The sequence below is a fragment of the Chlamydotis macqueenii genome, chromosome 1, assembly GCF_036417535.1.
Source record: "Chlamydotis macqueenii isolate bChlMac1 chromosome 1, bChlMac1.mat, whole genome shotgun sequence".
Taxonomy (NCBI): domain Eukaryota; kingdom Metazoa; phylum Chordata; class Aves; order Otidiformes; family Otididae; genus Chlamydotis; species Chlamydotis macqueenii.
Window position 1 is genome coordinate 207,805,982 of NC_141556.1, and position 23,198 is coordinate 207,829,179.

A 23,198-nucleotide genomic window follows, 5' to 3' on the forward strand; every position below is an offset into this window, starting at 1 on the left:
CATTCCAAGTAGGTTTTATGGTTCGGCTAGCTCAGCCATCAGTTCTTAACTTGGCAATTAGAGGCTCACTAGTTCATGCAAATACACACTGTAGACAGACAGCAGGACAGAGAGCTGCATGTGAAGATCAGATGGTGTGGCAGAGACATATCAACACTTCTTATCTGCCTCACCTGCCATACAAAGTAACCCAAAACCACGCAGGGAAATTCAGCCAGGGTCTTAAAAGAACAAAAACACTTTAAGGAAATAGAAATAGAAATGGCACAAGTGAAGGTTTGCAAGTGTGAAAAGTGGTTCTGCTTTGAGAAGCGACCCTGCAAGGAATATATTTGTGGTGATCCACATTTCTTCTCTCACTAGTTCTCCCACATCAAAAAGGACACAGGATCAAAACTTTCTCTTAATTGCAAGCTCTGCCAGCTAAGTGTGGCATCAGAAGCTCTAATTGCATGTGCTTTTTGTGCAGCATTTCTGCTCCTCAAGAACAGCTCTGCAGGACAGCTGAGGTTCTTCAGTGATCCCTGGCACTTTTAGTCTTCTGGGCTCTCGATGCAACCTATTAGTCCTAAAAGTGGCAGTTAGTCAACAAACCAGCTGATGCACAAGAAGATACTGCCCTGGTTCTCTTTTTTTCAGCCATACTGGTTCTACAGAGCCAAAAATAAAGGAAAAGGTGCAGGCTGTAAGAGAAGGAGAGAATTAGTTTAACCAAATGTTCAATTCTAGAAGACATTGGTTCTCAATTACCTGTATAGGCCAAGCTGGCAGAGGCTGTAAGAAGTCAGCTTTATAGGGATAGTTCACCATGGCCAAGTTTACCCATGTTTCACTCAGCCAGCTTTTCAATGCAACAGCATCCTGAAGATTTTTTAATGGGCTGCACAAATGAAATGAGCTGGAAAGCCACTGTAAACCTGCATCTTTAATTAAAAAATAAAATAATGTTTAATGTATTGTACCATTAACAGATAATTCAGTTGTGCTGCTGCTAAAAAAATATTTCACCTAGCATAACTAGTCTGGTGAAATTATTCCACATACATACATAGAGCAAATTTTGGTCAGCATTTCTACGTGAAGGGATATACAATCTGCATACTTCAGGGTATGGGTATGTCACAGCTAAGATAATATTATCTAAAAAAAAACAAAGACAGATTTACAAGACATTTGGTATTTTTTTTAAATAGGAAGTAGCATCAGAGCACTCTTCTTCCAATGAAAGGAAAACTTGAAACAGCTACCTTACAGTCCAAGGACTATCAATAGACAGGTCTCTTGGAGGTCTCTTGGCCTTTCCTTTCATTACTTTATCTGGTCTAGAAGTCATCCAATTCAGCTTCCCTGATTTTAATTATTTAACTCATCATACCAGGCAGTATCATCTTTAGGACACTGAACTCAAGTAGCAAGATTATTTTTTTAAATTGAATTCCTTTGCCGTGCAGTGAGCTTATCTGATATAGAACCATAAAATCATTTAGGTTGGAAAGACCCTTAAGATGATTGAGTCCAACTGTTCACCTAACACTGCCAACTCCACCACTAAACTGTGTCCCTAAGCACCACATCTATATCTCTTAAATACCTCCAGGGATGGTGACTCGACAACTTCCCTGGGCAGTCTGCTCCAGTGCTTGACAACCCTTTTGCTGAAGGGATTTTTCCTAATATCCAATCTAAACTTCCCCGGCACAACTTGAAGCCATTTCCTCTTGTCCTGTCACTGGTTACTTGGGATCAACACTCACCTCACTACAACCTCCTTTCAGGTAGCTGTAGAATCAGAATCATTCAGGTTGGAAAAGACCCTTAAGATCGAGTTCAACTGAGCTGCTAGCACTGGATCCATAAGGATTGCAGTGATTTTCTATACCTGATTGCCTTTGTTGGCATTTTCACTATTTTTTTGTTTTAAGAGTAACAACTGTCTGGCCTACTTTGTCAGAAAGCAATATAAGCCTTGAGGTTCTGGAGTCAGCTTCTGATTGACTTTAGGGATGGCTGGACCTGGATTCTGAATCACACCAGGTGTGAAGGAAGCTTGTAATCCAACAAAACAGACATTTACAAAATAATGCTAACCTCATTTGGCAGTACTCAGCACTAAGAGTATAGTTTAAAAAACCCAACACATATACAGGTGAAAGCCATAACAAACTTGCTGATTATATGAAGTCAAAACACAATCCTGAACATTACAACCCTTTGAAAAAGTATTGGTGAGGTCTCACCTGTTGAGGAAAGGCGGTTTATGGCATTCCAAGAATTCCGGATGCTTTCTGAGCAGCCTGTCCCACTCTTTTTGAAATCTTTAGTCACGATACTGAAATAAGTGCCACATGGAACCAAATCACCAAACTGCCAGATGGGGGCAGAGGCTGCCAGAGCTCTGCAAAGGGACATAAAAAGATTGTTTGGAAAAACATATGCATCCTGAACCCCTGTAAAGTGAACTTCTGTCCTCTGGTCAATACCCTCCCCACAGCCACTAAGTGGCACAGACACTCAGCCGTAGGCAAGCCAACAATTATGTTGCAAAACTATTCCACAGGTCTGCATGCAAAGGCTCATGAAGGTTCTAAGTCTTGGACCCTAGTACAAAGATATTCAGTAAACACATAAAGTAAAAATTCAGACTTGCTTCCTTTATTTTCTGTTCTCATCTAGCAGCTAGGTCTTCTTCACTAGGTATTGTGCAAACTCAACTGAAGAGAGACCCTGCCCACAAAAATCTACTCTCTAGCAGACAAAGGTAGGGGAATTACTAATCTTGTTTCCTAGAGTGGAACTAAGGCACTGAAGAGATTAAAGACCTGCCTCAAACCACCAGGTCTGGTGACCCTAAAAAAAATTAGGTGCAAAGTCAGTGTTCATAATAATTGTTTTACAAAGCTAAGAGACAGCTCTGAAAATATACACCATCCCGTACCTGCTCACCTACAGCTGTCTTTATCAGGCAAACAGTGCCTCTTCTCAAATTCAAGTTAAGTTAATACCTCCTCCCAATAGCAAAAAAAAATTAAAGCCAACTTCAATTACAGTACTTCTCCCAGTGCTGTAATATTTATAGCTTGGAAGTTACGAATGCCTGCTCTGCGTTTGAGCATGATGAGCACACTCACCCAACTACCACATGAGGGTACTTCATCCTAAACCAGGCTGCAAGCATCCCTCCGTAAGACCCTCCTATAGCTATGACAGGACTGTAACGGGCTCCTGCAATGGTCGTCTTTAAGTACTCAATGAGGACTGCGAAGTCTGCCAGAGCTTGTTCTGACGTGAGGTAGTTCAGATGCTTGGAGTCCTGAGACAAAGAAAACAAGTTATATACAGCACAGGAGTGATTTCCAGCAGCAGTTTTTCTATTCCCTACAGCAGCTGTCAAGCTCTAAATCTGTGCCTGATAACCAATGAAATATTCTTTACAGGTGTCCCTTGAAGTGCTAAAAAAAAATCTCAGATTTTTTTTAATCCTAGAATTCATAGTTACAAAAATAGGATAGTTGTGTGCTTCTAGCACATCTAAATCTTACTCAGGCTAACAATCATTGCACTGACAAGAACTGCAATAGGCAGAATTACGTTTGTATAGAACACATTTAAGGAAGAGGAAAGAAGACACTTACGCTGAAAGACTCATTCCCAAAGGGCAAAGATTCTCCATAATATCTATGTTCAGCAAACACCAACATGGCATTAAGTTCTTCAGCCACATCCCACATAAAACCCTGGTTGGAGGAAAACAGACATTTAAATAAACTGAATGAATTATTTTCAGTCTCTACTTTCAGTCTTGTGCATTACAACTCTCATTCTTTGATTAGAAAGATATCACTATAAAAATACAACTACAAATACAGATTGTAACTTGCTTTGAAAGTACCACTGAAGTAAGAAAACATACAAAGCCGATCTCCACCCAGAGACAGGGACACGTAGAAAGAAAATATGTATATTTTAATGCTGCAAAGTATTCAGCAGTAGTGTTCCTTGAGTACACACAGTCAAACCTGGCAAAACTCCTATGGCACGAGCTTAATCCATCGGAAATAAAAAAAAACATCACAGGAGAAAAGCATGCATTTGAGTTAGGACTACATTACAGAAAACACAAAATTTGTTAGGCAATAAGCAATAATCTAGAGCATTGCAATACTCTTATTTTCAACTAATAAATAACTACAACTTGTTATGACTTGTTGCCACCAGTTATGGAAAGAGGCAGACAGAGATCACCTGCTGCAGAACAAAGGGTGTAAGCAGCCCTTGGTTGCTTTGAGCCCAGCACATGCCACCTCCTGTTGTGTTCCTGGACTTTGTATGGAATCAGCTGAAAAATGCCCACACGCACCATTCTGCATTTGTATCAGTCAGGGCAGTAAAAGCTTCCGTGGGTCTTGTCAGAGAACAAGAATCATCTGTCTTTGATTTCCAGCCCCCTTCATCTCGCTTCACATTTTTCTTATGGAGAAAAAAAAAAAACAACAACAAAAAAAAACCCCAACCATCAAAACCTCCCATTTTACTTGGTGAATCTAAAGAACTGGATAGGTGTAATTTGGTCCAAAATTTTGCATTCTTAGCTTGAGGCACCTTGTAGTGTTTCCTCTAGAAATTTTTTCCATTACTCCAGGAAGTTCATACAGGTGCATCCCTTTGATTTCTATGGACCCTGAACCCCCTAAAACTTTTTCTGTACTTTTGTTCAGCTTCCTCTTCTTCCTATAACAATCATAACCATTACAAACTTCTCTTTAAACGATAGTCTGATGCTGTCTCCTTGTTCTTCCTTATTTTCTCAGTACTGTAATTCAAGAATCAACAATCTATTTTCTACATACTGTATTGTTGCAGAACCACGTGATGTCTCCTTCATTGCCTGTATAAAATAGTATCGGTCCATTGTCTTTCTTCCAGTGCTGATCTGCTACTAGGTACCGCTGCTGGAATGTAAGATTTTCATCAAATCCAAAGTGATCAATCTGTGAAAGCAAGGAACAACATGTTCAGAAAGCGAAAATTGACCCTGCAGTCCACTGGAAGTGCTCACAGTCACTTTGCAGACAAAAAAAAAAGAAAAGAAAAGCAAAAAGGTTTTACTAAGAAAAAAAATACACAGAATTAATGTATATTCCTAGATTCCAGATATATCAAAATATATCAAATGTTTTCTGCTTTACAGATGAACTCAGCCAATATTAAAGGAGTATATACTGACAGAGAAATATTATCTTCAGCTACAAAAAAAAAAAAAAATCCATGCCCTTTTTATACTACCATACTTAACATGAGATATTCCAAATGTATTTAGGAAATCAGACAAATCTGCTGAGGGGTCACGAAGTATGTGATGTAATAAAACTGCATCAACAGGTAGAAAGTCACTGTCCCACAAAGTTTTGAGTCTTAGGAAAATTCCTTACTTGCATTATTTATTTAAAACAAAACAAAAAAAATCCTCACCTCTTCCTTCTCTCCCTCTCTTGGCATAACATTGAAGTTTAAACAGATTCTTGTTAGAAAGTGTGTGGCGATTAATTCTTAGGAAACAGTAATTCTCTGTAGTTCTGGTGCTACTGACAGAGTTATTGGATAGATTTGTGGAGTGCTTCTCCTTCTCTCCTTGCAATTTTCACGAATTCACATACACTCCACAATTCTTTCCACACCCTACAAACAGTGCAAACCTATACGTACCACCTAACCCGAACCCCACCGCGATAGCTTTATTCGCTCATTAGAAATTGAATTTCAATTCCTAAGGTCAGTTTTTCAGCTTTTAGTCACGCTGCTTCGTATGCACTATCCCCCTTGACCCTTCCCCAAGCATTCATCCATACTGGAAAGTTTATCAATTGCTTTTACACGGTAACTCCCTCCATGGGCAGAATCTTATTCCAGAATATTCATGCAGACTTTTACTATAAAAAATAAAAAACTCAAACCAAAACACAAAACTACTCCAGAAGAGCTATGCTGCTTAATGACCAAGTATTCGCAAATCATCACTACTTTTATTCATCGTTTGAAGATGACCTGTGGTTTCCCAATTTTGACTTCCGTCAGCACAAAGCATCATCTCTTCCCTTTGCATCATTCCTTGCTGGCGGTGACAGCCTGACATCTGCTGGCTTGCACATCTCTGCTCACCCATCATCTGCCTTTACACCCCCAACTCCGCCAAATCTCTCCAATCCTCCGGGAACCAGCCCTTCCCATTTGCTGTTTTGAGAACATCTGCAAGTTAATGTTAAAAAACAGCAAATGGCGTAGAAATCTGCTTCCAGACCTAGATAAAACCAATTTATGCATGTTCTAGAGTTTTGCTCCGTGGGACCATTTACTACTTATAAGCGCTGACAACGTACACTGGGCTTACTTTATACTGACAACCCATCTGCTCCTTTTCAGTTGCACAGTTATTAATTTAAGTTTCATTTTCTACATCAAGAGTGATTAGGTGTAGTGATTAGATGCAGAAAGGCAGAACAAGGTCAGCAACTGAAAAAGTCTTTGGTCATAAGACCTTGGGACAATTGAAGAGAAGGATTAGATAAGGCACATCTAATAAAAAAAAAAAAATCACAGTATAGTTTAATATAGGTTAATAAACTCTGACACTATTAGAAAGTACAACTAATACATCTTTTATTCCAGGTCTGTTTGTAAAGGGGAGAAGTATCTTTTTCCATTTAGCTTTCCTGGTTAGGCTGCTAGACAGAGGTAGGAAAAAACAAGCTCATGTGTCCTGTCTGCCTTTTATGGAATCATCCAAAATTAAACATTTAGCTTTAAAACTTGATTCTGCATCCTTCCTGCCTGAAGCCACAGCACCAACTACAAGAATACATCACAAGTATTCAACTTTCCTGAACTACAAAAATACATACCAAAATCCCCTCAGTGCAGGCAGCTTGATATGCAATAGACAAAAAACATACAGTGGATGAGGAAAAAAAAAAAACCCAGAGGAAAAAAAAATCAGAATAAGTTTAATGGATAAGCATCCTTTTGGCACCAGGCTGAGCTTATCCAACGTCGTATTGCACAGAACAGATTCTAAAGCCCATCTTACCGTTTCTATTCCACAGGTGCTGGAAAATTTTGATAGTAATATTCCAATAGGAATATATTTTCCCAAATGGCGGCTAATTTTCTTTTCAGAGATAGGATTTAATATGCTTTCCTTGTGATGAGACCTGTCAGTCTGCTCCCACAAAACAAACCCCAAAATCCCAACGCTCTAGAGAGTCTGCCTCTCGGTACCCAGAGGGAGAAAAATACAGGAATTTTTTTGCTGGTTTTAGTAACGCATAGATGAAGGTGCTGTGATTCTCCATCCTGACTCTGAGCCATGCTGTAGACTCACTCACTGCCATCAGCCACATTCTTCTTCCCATTCTTCCCTCAATCTGTAAAATTTTGATAGCTTCACAACAGCTGAACTGCCTCTGTTCATCATATTCATAACACATCCAACCAGGGATGTGTTATGAATACGGAAGATCCTAGACAGCACAGACACAAGTCCAGACCAACCCAACCAACCAAAAACCAAAACACACCACAAATGACTATTACTCAACTGAAGAGCAGGAACTCCTTTCTTGCTAGATGATGAGGCTTCATACACTGTAGTAACTTGTCTTTGCAAGGGACACACAACTAAAAAAACCCTAATATTTGTAAAGCAGATAGAGAGGTAACTAACTGCTCATTATTGACAAGAAATTAAAAGAAATTCTGAATCCTGAACATTAAAACACAGTTTGGAGCTGCCCCAAAGAGTATCCCCTCACAAGAGTAAAAAACTGCTTGAAAATGTACTAAGTTAGAAGGAAGAAGCACAAGAATCAATGGAAAATTGTGAAGTGAGAGGCCTGCCCAACGGGACAGCATAGTTCAGGAACAGCAGATGGAGCTGCTGGCTCTCCTTCACCAACTGTGTTCCTTCAGCATCCTCTATAAAACTGGTACGCAAACAAGGAATAAACCCCACAAACTGTGTGAGATACACTTAACAACTCAAATCACCTAGATATTCTTATAAGTGGCTTGGCAACTTCATCCACCAGTTCCCTCAGGACCCGCGGATGGATCTCATCAGGTCCCACAGACTTGTGCAGCTTCAAGTTCCTCAGATGTTCCTGAACCTGCTCTTCAAGTACAGTGAGTGGTTCTTCATCCTCGCAGTCCCTGCTTGTACCTTCCACAGCTTGGGTGGTGAGACAAGAGCCCTTATCGGTGAAGACTGAAGCAAAAAAAGTCATTGAGTACCTCAGCCTTCTCCATGTCCCGGGTAACCAGGACACCGGTTTCCTTCCGGAGGGGGCCTACATTCTCCTTGGACTTTCTTTTGTCCCCTACATACCTACAGAAGCTTTTCTTGTTGCTTTTTATATCCCTGGCCAGATTCAATTCCGTCAGGGCTTTAGCCTTCCTCATGCAATCCCTGGCCACTTGCACAGCCTCTCTGTAGTCCTCCCAGGCTACCTGTCTCCGCATCCACCCTCTATAGGCTTTCCTCTTCACTTTCAGTTGGTCCAGGAGCTCCTTGCTCATCCACGCAGGCCTCCTGGCCTTTTTGCCTGACTTGTTCTTCATCAGGATGCACCTCTGCTGAGCTTAGACGAGGTGCTCCTTGAATACAGACCAACTTTCCTGGGACCCTCTTCCCTCCAGGGCCACCTCCCATGGCACTTGGCCCATCAGGTCCCTGAAGAGGCCGAAGTCTGCCCTCTTGAAGTCTAGGGCAGAGAGCTTGCCGTGTAGTTTCCTTGCTGCCCCATGGATCTTGAACTCCACCATGTCGTGGTTGCTGCAGCCAAGGCTGTCCTTCAGTTTCACATCCCCCACCAGCCCCTCCCTGTTGATGAGCACAAGGTCGAGCATGGCACCCCTCCTTGTCAGCTCCTCCATCGCCTGCAGGAGGAAGTTGTCATCCACGCATTCCAGGAACCTCCTGGACCGCCTGTGCCCTGCCGTGTTGTCTCTCCAACAGATGTCAGGGTGGAGGACCAGGAACTGGTCCCCCATGAGGACCAGGAACTGTGACCGTGAGGCTGCTCCTATCTGGCTATAGAGCGCCTCAGCAGCTTTGTCCTCCTGGCCAGGCGGCCTGTAACAGACCCCCACCGTAACGTCCCCTGTCCGTCCCCATCCTCTAATCTTGACCCGTAAGCTCTCTGTCAGCTCCTCCTCCATCCCCAGGCAGAGCTCCAGGCACTCCAGCCGGTTGCTGACGTAGAGAGCGACACCCCCTCCTCATCTCCCGTTCCTGTCCTTTCTAAAAAGCCTATACCCCTCCATGTTGACGCTCCAGTCGTATGTGTCATCCCACCACGTCTCCGTGATGCCAACGAGGTCGTAGCCCTGCTCTTGTGCAAGCATCTCCAGCTCTTCCTGTTTATTCCCCATGCTGCGTGCATTGGTATAGAGACACTTCAGCTGGGCCCCCGACAAAGCCGACTTGCTGGCTGGAGCGACAGTTCTTTTGGACGGCTGTTTAAGTTCATTTGCACATACCCGAGATCCTTCCTCAGCTTCTGGACCCTCAGTGCTGGCACTGGCACCATGCTGACAGCAGTGGGCTGAACTGTGCTCCCCCTCCCCCAGCAACACCAGTTTAAAGCCCTCCGGATGAGCCTGGCAAGTCTTTGTCCAAGCACATTCTTCCCCCTCTTGGTTAGGTGCACGCCACCTGCCCCTAGCAGCCCGGGCTTCTCAAAGCACACCCCGTGATCTAGATACCCAAAGCCCTGGCTGTAGCATCACTCCCTGAGCCACGAGTTAACCTGCCAGATACGTCTGGCCCTTTCAGGTCCCTGCCCTTCGACTGGGAGGATTGACGAGAAGACCACCTGCGCCCCAGAGCCTTTGGCTGCTGAACCCAGAGCCCTGAAATCCCTTTTGATGTTTCTCAGGCTGCTGCCGGCTGTGTCGCTGGCCCCCACATGAAACACCAGCAGTGGATAATAGTCTGTGGGCCGTATGAGGCTAGGTAGTCTCTCGGCAACATCCCTGATACGAGCCCCCGGGAGACAGCATACCTCCTGAGAGAGCGCATCGGGCACATTCCACATTTATACAAAAAGAGTAAGACAAAAGCAATGACTTTTGCAACCAGACTTAATTAGAACAGGCCACAACAGCAAAAGAAAAAATAAAAAGCAGTTTAGTACACATCTATAATACCTTAACTGTTGGTTAAAAGTAACAATAGTAAAAGTACACTACTATGTATGAGGTTTTTTTAATCACAATTTTCATCATTACAATTATTGCCAGGATGTCAGCAGTAAGTACAAGGTCCTGAGGAACCCAATACAACTTTGAAACTGGCCTTGCTGTGAGTGGGAGGGTGGACCAGATGACGTGCAGAGTTCCCTTGCAAAACTAAACTATTCTAGGATTAATCCAAACCTCAAGGTCAGGTCGTATGGGGCTCTGAGCAACCTGGTCTGGTGAAAGGTGTCCCTGCCCAGGGAAGGGGGGTTGGGACTAGGATGACCTTTAAGGTCCCTTCCAACCCAAACTATTCCATGATTCTAGGATTCATTCTATGATTCAGTTACACAGCTTAAAGTTTTAAGCTTCAGGGTGTAAACAGAACTACTTAGCAAGTTCGGTCACAAATAAGAATACAGACATTGGCAATACAACAGCAGTGTTTTACAAATGAAAGGAGGATGTACATGAAACACTGACATAGAAACAGTCATTCTGATACTAATAAAAGGGAGGATAAAAATAGAAAAAGGAGTACTGAAAGTAATAAGCTGGGAAACTTTTGTCAGTGAGGTAGGCAGGATGGGAATACAGCTGTGAAGCAAAGAAAGCCAGCAACAAAATTTCAGTTCCACGTACAAAAATCTTTATGAACTTTGTTTGATTTAAAAAGGAATCACTTTGTATTTTCCTGCACATCTTTGACTTCAAAGATGCACAAAGCACTTAGGGAAGATGCGTACATATGCACAACAGATTGGTCAGGACAGCCAACATGGCTTCACCAAGGGCAGATCATGCCTGACCAATTTGGTGGCCTTCTATGACGGGGTCACAGCATCGGTGGACAAGGGACAAGCAACAGATATCATCTACCTGGACTTGCGCAAAGCTTTTGACACTGTCCCGCACGACATCCTTCTCTCTAGAGAGGCATGGGTTTGATGGATGGACCACTCGGTGGATAAGGAGTTGGCTGGATGGCCAAACTCAGAAAGTGGTGGTCAACAGCTCGATGTCCAAGTGGAGACCGGTCACCAGTGGCATCCCTCAGGGGTGCGTGCTGGGCCCGGCCCTGCTCAACATCTTTGTCGGCGACATGGACAGTGGGATAGAGTGCACCCTCAGCAAGTTTGCCGATGACACCAAGCTGTGTGGTGCCGTGGACACGCTGGAAGGGAGGGATGCCATCAAGAGGGACCTTGACAGGCTGGAGAGGTGGGCCTGTCCCAACCTCATGAAGTACAACCAGGCCAAGTGCAAGGTCCTGCACCTGGGTCATGGCAATCCCAGGCACAAATACAGGCTGGCGGGGAATGGATTGAGAACAGCCCTGAGGAGAAGGACTTGGGAGTGCTGGTGGACGAGAAGCTCAACATGAGCAGGCAATGCGCCCTCGCAGCCCAGAAGGCCAACCGCATCCTGGGCTGCATCAAGAGGAGCGTGGCCAGCAGGTCGAGGGAGGTGATTCTCCCCCTCTACTCTGCCCTGGTGAGACTCCACCTGGAGTACTGTGTCCAGTTCTGGAGCCCCCAACACAAGAAGGACATGGACCAGTTGGAGTGAGTCCAGAGGAGGGCCACGAAGATGATAAAAGGGCTGGAGCACCTTTCCTATGAGGACAGGCTGAGAGAGTTGGGGCTGTTCAGCCTGGAGAAGAGGAGGCTCCGGGGAGACCTGATAGCAGTCTTCCAGTACCTCAAGGGGGCCTACAAGAAAGATGGGGAGAGGCTGTTCAGTAGGGCCTGTTGCAATAAGACAAGGAGTAATGGTTTTAAAATAGAGGGGGGTAGATTTAGATTGGAAATTAGGAAAAAAATTTTTACAATGCGAGTTATAGAACACTGGAACAGGTTGCCCAGAAAGGTGGTGGATGCCCCATCCTTGGAAACGTTCAAGGCCAGGCTGGATGAGGCTCTGAGCAACCTGATCTAGTTGGGGATGTCCCTGCTCCTTGCAGGGGGGTTGGACTAGATGACCTTTGAAGGTCATCTAGTCCAACCCAAACCATTCTATGATTCTAGGAGGCAGCCAGCTCCGGATGGAAGACTGCAGCCACGTCCCAAGGCACGGCCACGGCTGCCGAGAACTGCGCTCACTGAGGCAGATTAAAAAAGCAACTGGCAGGACGAGCTGTTGTGCCCAAGAGGCTGATGAGAGCTCCAGACTGAAGGCTTGAGTCAGCAGCCTTGGTCCTTCAGCTCAGAGAAACCTTCTCCAGTGAAGTGCAGCTCATCGGCTCAGGACCAGCTCCGCACTGGTCCCCTGAGCAAAGAAGAAGGAAGGGCCAAAACCCATCTCACTGCCTTCCACTCAAAATACACAGCACATTTCTGTGACTTTACCTTATTTGTGCACATGTATCACATTGAGCTCTCGAAGATGACTTATTTTGGGGTGGGTTATTTTAATGTGTGGGTTTTTTTGTTGTTTTGAAAGTCCATTTAAAATAAAATATGCCACTCTGCCACACATCTACCCTGGGGAGGAAACAAAAAAAACAGCACAGCAGATGTTAGTTATTCTGCAGATGTTAGTCTGCTTAATATACTCCTGGCAAAATTTGGGATCTATAGCACTGCGTGGAGCACAAAGACAAAACAGGACATGTGGGATAAAATCCGCTTCCTTCTCAGCAGCTTCTTAAGGTCATTAGTGACTACAGAGACAGAACAGCAAACCCAAGCCTTTACAAAAAAAAAAAAAAGACTAATTCACAGAGTAGCTTCTCACCAAAAGCATTTAATGTCATTCAAGGCAGTAAATCATCACTTGATGGTTTTATGCTTTTGAGTTTCTGGCAATATTGCAAGTGCCTGAAAGCTTTTCTGTCATGCCTCAGATTTCAGTCCTCTAGAGAACAGCTTTATTTTCCCAAACTTGGCTATTCTATTTGAAATCAAGTCGGGTGTTTTACCAGTGAGAAGCCAGGGGATTTTAAGAGTCACGTTCCACCCCTCCACACGTTCACGGAGCTGTTTTGAGTGCTCATCCTGTCTGAATTATTTCCTGAGGACAGGAAGATACAGGATAGTCTGAGGATATCCTCCTGCCTGAACACGGTGTGGGCACTAGCCTCTCTGGGATTTCACCACTGCGTTTCTATTCCTGATTTTACTCCTGACAGGCTGTGGGACTCCAGGCCAGTTAGTTGGCTCTATTAGTCTTGTTTCCTCTTAAAAACCTTTGCTTCCTCCAGTGAAGTTGAAAGTTCAAGGGACTGCCTTGTCATCTTTGTACAGCATCATATTCAAGGGGCCCCACATTCTGATGAAAGTACTAGTACATCTATTAAATATTCAAGCTCATAAAAAACATTGCAGCAGTAGAGTACCACTAAAAAAAACCTATACTCACACACTATTTATGTCTTCATAGCAGGGGAGGCAGAACCAGAAATGAAAGCTAAATAAAATTCACTTTCTAAAATATATTCTCCCTCCCTGATGCTATTCTTGCTGTGTTGTTTCCTCCTATTGCACACATTTGTGTATCTTAGCCTGCCAGGACAGGCTTCATCTCACTGACAGCTGGTAGATTCTCTGCTTGTCCCTGCTAACTTAGTGCAGAAATAAAAAAAAAATTAAAAAGAAAATACATGTTAGCTTTGTTTTACCTTTTTCATTTTAGATGCAAGGAATGAGGTGTTTTCTTGCTTCCTGGGCTAATACTTGTGCAAGGGACAGCAAAGACTGAAGGTTAGAAGCAGCCCATTGAAATACATAATCATTTGATGCTCTGTGGAGGAGCAAGAAGATGTAAACTGCATCTGCTTGCATCAGGCTACACTAACCCACTAACTTCAAAGTCCTACACGTAAATAATAGAAGAAATTTGGAAGAGATGGACTGTCATTGTAACCTTCTATACTACCCACAATTCAGAGGTTTTGTTCACTAGATTTAATTCTATTTCATTAATCTGTCACATTTGACAAAGCATATGGACATACAATACGCATGCTATTTGCCCATTCCAGCTTCCACTCTGCTAGTGATGGCCTAGCACTACTGTTACCAATTTTTCCTTGGTTGGAATTAGCTTTCAGCCAAACATGCTCCGCAAAACAAATCCAGGCCTAAGGTCCTTGTAATGGAGGGATCTCTTCCATTGTGACTGCGTCCTTGTGAACACACTGGCCTTTGGCTAGAATCATGCCTCGTGTATTTTACTGAAGCTTCTTTTACGCTGCAAAAACCATGTCACCTGCTCTTGGGAGGCTGAAACCGTTTGAGGAAGTCTGCTTTCAGCACTCGTTCATCACTTCAGTGATTAAAAAACACTGACAAGAAAAGCCTCAGACAGGAACTCTACCCCTGCCCTGAGTCACAGAGTTTGGACACGACACTTAAAAGAAAAAGGCCGAAGGACATTGAAACAGCCACAGGATATGCTGTAGGAAAGAACCAGGGTACCCAGGTCAGCCCTTGTCCAAAACAAACACTTCCCAAACAGTGTATGATGAAACATTATTTTTGTGTTGGAAGCCTAAGCGGCTAACAAGAACACAAACAAATGGCTTTGAACTTCCACAAACCATTAGTAGTTTTGCGCTGCAATTGCAACTCCAGATTCTGTTTACCATGTAAAAATGAAGTCCATAAACACATTTAGCCTTTAATTACGTAGGTGTAAAATCCTCCAGCAGTCACTGTGAAGATGCTGCTCCTTTTGTTAAAGCTCCTCCAGTTGGAAGGACAGTCTGAGAGGTTCTATAGACCCTCCCAACAATTTCTGCCCCAGATTTGAGGGCTGCAAAGCTCCAGCAGAAGGGAGAGAATGGGTGACTAAGGCAAAAGACAGCAGGAATCGCTTACACCAGCTTTACTGCTGAGCTCCTCAACCACATTCTCCATTCCCCTACCACCCTGCTCTTCTCCAAGCAATGGAGAGGCTGCGAATCAATCAACTACGTAAATTTACAACAAACTACTACGGTGATAAAAACACCAAATGTTCACATCACTGATGCTTCCATTCAAGGCAGTGTCCTGGTGAAATTCTTCCATGGGACAAGGGATGGGGCAAGGCCTAGGGACAACCAGGTCGGAGCTGTACTACCCAAAATGCGTTGTTCATAAAGCTGAACTAAGCACAAAGAAGATACACTACATCAGCAAAAACAAAGTTACCCTTGTGAAAGGTCTCTCTGACCCTCAACAGGCAAAGGCCTGTATTTTTTTTTCCATCTGCCTTCCAGATTGAATTACAAATCCATCACATTTGGAGGATTAACTTCAGAGGACAGGAAAAAGTTGGACACGAACCTTCAATATGTCACAGATTAAGCAGTATAAAAATACCTGTTTTGCTGAGAGCATCCTAAAGCTCTAAGTAGGACTAATTGTTTAAACAAGAGACTTCACAAAATAAGTTTGATCTTCTCTGATCAAAACAGTTTTCATTTGAAAGGCTTCCTGTGTCTTGTTTGTAAGCAACGACATGGGGAAGAAAAGCATTTCAGAGTCAAGACAAAATTTTGACTTACTCAAATTAAATATTTAAAACATCTCTACCCCTCCCCCCAAAAGAGCTAGAACTTTCTACTTTCCCAAATATTTTTAAAGGTTCAACTCAAGTCGCAATTGTTTTGCTTTCCGGATTTTCAAAGCCTCGAAGAAATTTGCTCTGTTCTATTGTTCTCCACTATTATCTGTATTTTATTTTCTACAGATAAGCCCACACAAGACAGGGATCCAAGGAAGAAGAGACAAATGTAATGAAAGCCAACAGGAGAACTGTCCTGTCATCCATCTGGATATTCTAATGAGACAAAGCACAGGCAAAACTGCAGAAGCTCAGTGCAGGAATGGCAGTTAATTTGTATTTAAAGGCACTGAATACCTACATAAGGCCCAGTGCTAGGGATTTTACACAGTGGATCATTTATTTAATAGCCACCAATTTTGATGAGCATCTAAGGGGAGGAGGGAAAGAAAAACTCAGAAAACAAGGCAAAGCAGCTATTAGTCATACAGCCCTTATGCAACAGCAGAAGTACCACATAGCAACTGCTACTTCGGCAAGCTTGCGACATATCTGAACACTGAAGAACAACTGTCTGCTTGCAGAGCTCCAAGACGTTGGTAGACAGGATGAGAGGGAGCACTCAGGGAAACAACATCCATGGCTCCCTGCAGGTGAAAAGATTTTTCTACAGATTGCTCAGTTTTGCAACAGAAACATCCAGGTTATCTTGTCACGACCATTAAAAAAGCTCTCCAGTGGTAGCAGTGACTTACAGGACTGAAAACTTCACTTGCAAGTGGCCAGCCATTTATCACAGTACAGGAAACACGACAGAAAAGCCAGCGCTCCCAGCGCGGCACGGGGTGCTGCACAGCTTTTGTGGAAGACTCGGTTTTCAGGGAGTCAGGCAGTAAGGAAAAGCAAGCTGCTACTACTTTGAAGCATAAATAAACGTTTTGTTAATGCTGGTTTTGCTTTCACCCACTTCCCCTAGCTCGCTCTGGCCTCAGTCCAAGCCCTGCTGAAGTCAAAGGGCCTGATGCCCATCACTTTCAGTTCCTGTTGTCTTGAAAGGAAGTTCCTGCATGGAAACTACCATCTAAGCCTACTTCTGACTAGCTTTTTCACAGTAAGTCCTTTTGTGGATGCTTTTAGAAAGGGTTGTTTTTTTTTTTTTGCTCCACAGTACATGAAAACTTACTCCCTTTGGAAGCAGAATAAATTAAGTAGGAATAAAAGACCTTATAGCAGCCTTCCAGTACCTAAAGGGAGTCTACAGGAAAAACAGGGAAAAACTCTTCAGTAGGGTCTGTCGTGACAGGACGAGGGGTAATGGTTTTAAAACAGAGGGAGGTAGATTCAGATTAGACATTAGGAAAAAATTTTTTACACTGAGGGTGGTGGCAAACTGGCACAGGTTGCCCAGAGAGGTGGTGGATGCCCCATCCCTGGAAATGTTCAAGGCCAGGTTGGACGGGGCTCTGAGCAACCTGATCTGGTTGGAGAGGTCCCTGCTCCTTGCAGGGGAGTTGGACTGGATGGGCTTTAAAGGTCCCTTCCAACCCAAACCATTCTATGAAAGGAGATGCACCACCAAGTGTCTCTATCAGCAGTCAGAGGGAGAAGCTAGCGCACAGCATCGCAGCTCCCTGCATACTCACATCCCACGCAGGCCTTTCAGTGAACCCTCTCCTCTTCTGGAAAGAGAGACGCTTCTGAGATCTTACTTTCCAAAGACCTTTTCCAGATAATCTTCACCTAAACACTGTCACTTTTAGCCTGACAGAAGGGTAAGCTTGTACATAAACTTTTTATCTCAGGTGTAGGAGTGGAGAATGGAAAAAGCTGTTACATCAATTTGAATATAGAAACGGCTACTCAAAAGGACAAGAAGTTTTGGTTTTTGGTTTTTTTTGCTCACTCTACACATTTAGAGAACAGAAACCACAGCAGACCTGACAGTCATAATGGCACTTGGCACAGCACTACAGCAGCGCTGAGTATTAGAAAATATTCCAGGCACACTAGGGCTGAACTAAAGCATAGGAGACAGCGACTAAACACTTAAAATAAAAAATAAATTATCCCCCTACACCACAGGCAAGGAGGACAGAATCTACTGATTGTGCTGAAAAGAAATGCAATTTCTATTCTGTTGCCCATATTTAATTCTCTGAATTCACATGCCTGGAAAACAAATAACTGAACCATTCTGCAAGTACATGGAAGATGACAGCCTGGTTTTCCCCATTAAATTTCCCACAAGTTTCGCTGCTTTAGATATAAAATCTAAATATTCCAGCATGTATGAAAAAAAAAAATAAGATTAAGGTAATTCTTCAGGTTTTTGAGATGTAAAATGAAATAATCAAGCATGACCTGTAGTCTCTCACCAATTTGGCATATGTTACAAACTATCTGCACAGCCTACGACAAGTTACGCTGTTGGCTGGCCTGGATCTCCTCGAAGTCAGATGAAGCAATCAATACAGAACACATCAACATCAAATTCTCTTTTGAACTTCATTTCCCTCTCTGTCTCCCTACCCAACTCCCCCTTGCTCCCCCCCCAAAAAAAAAAAAATCAAGAAATTCCAAGCTAAGCCTGATTCAACAGCTAGCAGCTCATGGGCAATTGGTACAGGTCAAAATAACTTCAATGAACTTAAGAGGACTTATCTCACGTACATCTGGCTCGTAAACAGCTTGCTGCTTCAGCCATATGCAGTTGTGTTTATTGTTTAGTGCTTTAGATTTCCTTTAATCAAGACAGCCTATCAGAAATCTTTCGGTGGCCTATTACAGCTTTTAATTATTAAAGCCAGTGAGATTTTAAAAATGCTTATTTTCAGAGACAGTAGTGATCACTGACGCTTTTTGTAGTCTCTAGTATTAACTGCTCACTTGAAGGAAGAGACTGCAGGTTGTGAGGAAATTAAATGTTTCCTGCTTAATTTGAGAAGCCGATGTCTGCACTGTGACCTACAGATAAGTAGTGCATAAAAATAAAAATTCACTGACAAGCTTTAACAAGTACTTCCCCGTTTCCTGTCCACTGAATAAGAGCTATTGTTTCTGCTTATAGACCTGGTTTATAGCTTACAGCTCCTGTTTTAAATCACACTACGAAATCACAGAGTAAGAGCTGCCAAGTGCTCCTGTGCTACTTGATGAGTAAAACACATATTCCAAGTCATTCACCTCCGAGAAAAACATCAGCACCACCTCTTCTCTAACCTCTGGCAGAAGTTTTAATTGGTACCAAGGGGCTCTGTAAAAAGCAGTTTGTTTTTTCCTTCACCAGAAGTTACAAGTGCTATTGTATTATGGTGCCAGATATGAAAAACAAACCCATCTTAACCATTCCCGACAGCTGTTACTATTCCGAGACATCCACCTGAGTCACAATAAGGTGCTGAAAAAATTGCTGACCAGAAGTGCTAATCTAATAATTTTTCAAGGCCAGGTTGAATGGGGCTCTGAGCAACCTGATCTGGTTGGAGGTGTCCTTGCTGCTTGCAGGGGGGTTGGACTGGATGGGCTTTAAAGGTCCCTTCCAACCCAAACCATTCCATGATTCTATGATTCTAATCAGAATCTGTCTTAGTATGTTAGAAGTAAGTTTTAGGCCCATGGTTGAGAATTACTTCATTAGCATTAAAACAGCTTATACAGCACTGTTGTATAGATGTTTTTAGTGACACTTATTTATATCCAACAGTGAAAATTTCAGAGACTGGAAAATGCTGAATCAGATTAAAGATAGCTCATTCCATAATTGTAAGCTTCCCTCTTGTGAGGACAGCAGATGCAACACATTAGAGCAAAAGTGCACTCTCAGTTTGGACTAACACAAATTTGCCATCTTAAGATGATAAATTAATCAAATCAATAAATCAATTAAAAATTAAATTAGTCAAATTTATCATCTTAAGGTGACAGCATTGTTATCAAAAAGGTGATCTGATCTCTTCATCTCATTTTCCTTTACTCTGCTCATTCACGCAGTGACCTGAGACTGAAGTAAAATTGGTTTTTTGCTGTAGTACATTTTCAGGTAGAGCAGGAAAATTCTGGGATTCACTGGCTTCCTATAAATTGGCCCTTCCTGTAAAACAGAAAGAATCATACCTATAAAAATAAATATATCTAATTCTCCTTTGCAGTCCTTCTCCAACTGTCTTTTCTGGCTTGAAACTTGCATTCTAGTTTTCACACTTTCAATCTAGGCTTTCATTTCCTACGCCTCGAAACTTCAGTCTGTGACACAAAATTGGCTTTAAAGACACCTGATACAGCCAGAAAATATAAACTTGCCTTACTTTTCTAAATTCATCACTTTGAAGCTTCAACACAGCTTCCTTTTATGTACGCACAATATGAAGTGCAGATGTGTTTCAGAGCACAAAGGCTTGCATATTAATTTACTAAGCTATGAAATACTGACATAGGAATGAATTCTAGGAATTGATTACATGCAATCAGAATCCATCCTCTAGAAATGGTGACAGAGTTGACATGTCTTAGTTCAAAAGACAATCTGATCGAAGGACCAGGCTCAGTAACTTGCTGAACTAAGTTAATTTGTACTTGTTACATCGGTTCTTAGGCCAATTCACAGCAGTTCACGAAGCAAATGGTGTGCTTACAAAGCGTGAGTGGGGTGAAGGGTCCACCAGCACACTAAGTCTCACACAGCCATGAATTATCAAGTTGAGTGAAGAGACACCACATCCACTCTCTTTTCTGGAAAAGACTGCTATAGGTCATTTCACTGAAATTCATGTTTCACTGAAAATTTCCTGTTCACTGTGCTATAAGGTTATTTCTACTTGGGCAAAGAGGAGGAGATGGCTCTTGCATACTTCACCAAGTCTTTCTGATGAATTTGAATTGTGGTCACTGACACGGGTGCCTACCAAGAAGCCATTCAGATAGTGGTGGTCTTCCTGTGGCACTACACATCATTCCTTCTGTAAAGTTCATGTTGGGATGGATTAATTTAACACACAAATCACAAGCAACCTTTCAGCAAACAAGCCACCACAGCAGAAGTGAGAATAGCCTTGCCCACAAAAGTCACGCTAGTACATCAGAAGAGATGAAAAGGAGACCAGCTTCCCCAATATAGATAAAATTTGTCGATGCAAATATGGTGGTGGTGGCAGAGTTTCTTCTTCAAGGGCCATCTACTAATCTAGATCAGCATGAGGTACCTTAATGGTACCTGGGGTGATTTCACTTCTGCGTTGGAGGAGAAGAGAGCTGAAAGGCATCAGTTACTTATGAAGGGTGAGAAAAAAAAAAATCATATGTCCAAGCCAAAATAATAAAAGTTGTTGAGGACATACAAAGTCCAGCATGCAAGCTAAGATCCTAGTCACGCTGACAGAGGCACTGCTTGACTTATCTCTCATTATTCTAGACTTTAGCCCCGTCGTCAGGGATGTCTGACACTTAAAATGGTAAACAGGAGGAAATCCAACGTAAAGGAGCGTTGAGCTGAACTCTGACCCTGCCACTTCTCCATTTTTATGAAAGCAGACTTCAATATCAGTGCTCCTCAGTTGACAGTAAACCCTCAAGCAACACTACAGGGCTACAGGCCTTCATGCCAGGAGGCTCCATTTAGGGATTGTAATTCCATATAGGAATTCTCAGCTTCTGAAATTCGCTTCTATGTGCAGCATTAATGAATTGTTCACAGTGCTCAAGAGGTTATTTTTAAGCAACAGAATTCATGCAAGAAACCTATTTAGACTTTCCTGTTTTCTTTTGTAGAAGTATTAAATATTTAAAGACTATTCAAAAATATTTTTACAGAAGTAGGTATAAGAAATGTTTCCTTTGTGACAGTGTAATATTTTGCCGTATTTGAAAGTCACTTTTATGTTGTATGATTTTATATAAATTATTTTAACTGATGTTGAAAACCATCAAAGGGAGAAACAAGAATCAAAACAGGAAATTTAAGAAGAAAGACTCAGCAGCACAGAACAGAAGCAGATGATTCATGCCATAAGCAACTATCATGTAAATAATTAAACTTCAACAACCCTGAGAGGTGGCAAAGTATCACCGCCTCTACTTAACACATTAATCACGGTGTTTATGTTCCACTACAGAATCATCATGTAATTGCAAGTTCCCAGACAGCACTCTGTGCGCGTTTCCTAAGGGCTGAAGAGTTTGGCTATCAGTTCTGCATGCTGTGCTACTGACGGAGCAGCCTTACGCCCTCCGTCCGATTAGACCTCCTATGCTACCCCGGCATCTTTCACCTGCCAGGCAGCAGCATTCAAATTTGTGGTGAATACAAAAAAAAAAATACATTAATATACACACATCTCCCACCATGTTCAACAATACTAGCAAGTCTTTTGACAAGGAAAGCAAGGATTTCAAGGCCTGTGAATAGGACTCCTCTTCCCACAGCAGCCATTCCCAGCCAGTATGATTTTCCTCGGAGCAGGGAAAGAAAACGTGGAAGAGTGAAGGGAGTAAGATGTGGCATCAGCTTTACAACAGGGTGTCACGGGGACTCTTCCGTCCCTTCTCTCAACATCTGTCTACCTCCCCAGATCCACAGATCTCAGGCACACGGAAGCTCTGCCGATCACAGAGGAGAATAACCAGGAGATATCGCAACCCAGAGATGGGATGAGGACAGAGGAGTCACAGCATGGTGACAAAGGGTGGTTCCGACCACGGCACAGAATTAGTACCGCTGATACTATGACAGCAATGCGCAACAACTGAGGCGCCAGGAGAATCAGGTGTCATGCTTAGAGTTACACCACTACCGCGGGACTGGTATCCTGGCCAACACGGACCACGCACCGCAGAAGGCATCTGCAGTAGGTTACCAAAACATGCTTCAGGGCTATTAGAGGAGTGAACGGAGGAGCTCAAATCACTACCCAAGTGACTGAAAAGCATTAGACAGAGAGGCTTTCAAGACACAGGATTTATGGAAGGAGATCACTGAAGAGGAATGCTCCCAAACCAGTAACACAGTCTGCAGAAGAATATAATCTTAATGTATGGACTTGTCACTAAAACTGTTCCCAGCCCACCTCTCACCCCCCTAATGGCAGGGACCTTGACTCTAAAATTATTCCATAGCTATTTGGGATAATCTCACAAGGGTTACCCGTTTTCTTCATGTCTGTTCTCACTGAAAGTATAATCTTCCCATTTTGCTCATCCCATCCCAAGTTCACCTTCTACAAAGTTGAAACAGGAGATGTTCAATCCACATGTCCTCCAAGAAGCCTGCAAATTAGGTATCTTCTCCTTCCCATCACTCCCTAGGTAGACCAGGGCATGAAATTCATATGTAGGCTACAAGACTGATTCTAATCGAACCAAAAGAATGCTAGAAGTGTCCTCTTCCCTCCCTACACCTCCCAGTAAGAAGAATCATTTCCTCCCCTGCAAAAATCAGGTGCAGCACAGGTGAGGACGCAGATGTTCCCAGACACATACAAAGGAGC

At 42.9% G+C, this 23,198-nt stretch overlaps 1 protein-coding gene across 1 annotated transcript in view; it reads right to left on the minus strand.

The window, feature by feature from the left end:
• PRCP (prolylcarboxypeptidase) overlaps positions 1-23,198 on the minus strand; it is a 35,287-nt gene that overhangs the window by 10,940 nt on the left and 1,149 nt on the right. Inside the window, exons 2-6 of the mRNA XM_086739665.1 lie at positions 4,848-4,988; positions 3,633-3,734; positions 3,129-3,310; positions 2,238-2,395; positions 751-923 (exon numbers count right to left, since the gene is read on the minus strand). Of these exons, the coding sequence (XP_086595791.1) occupies positions 751-923; positions 2,238-2,395; positions 3,129-3,310; positions 3,633-3,734; positions 4,848-4,988 (756 nt within the window). The remainder of the gene's footprint in view (positions 1-750; positions 924-2,237; positions 2,396-3,128; positions 3,311-3,632; positions 3,735-4,847; positions 4,989-23,198) is intronic.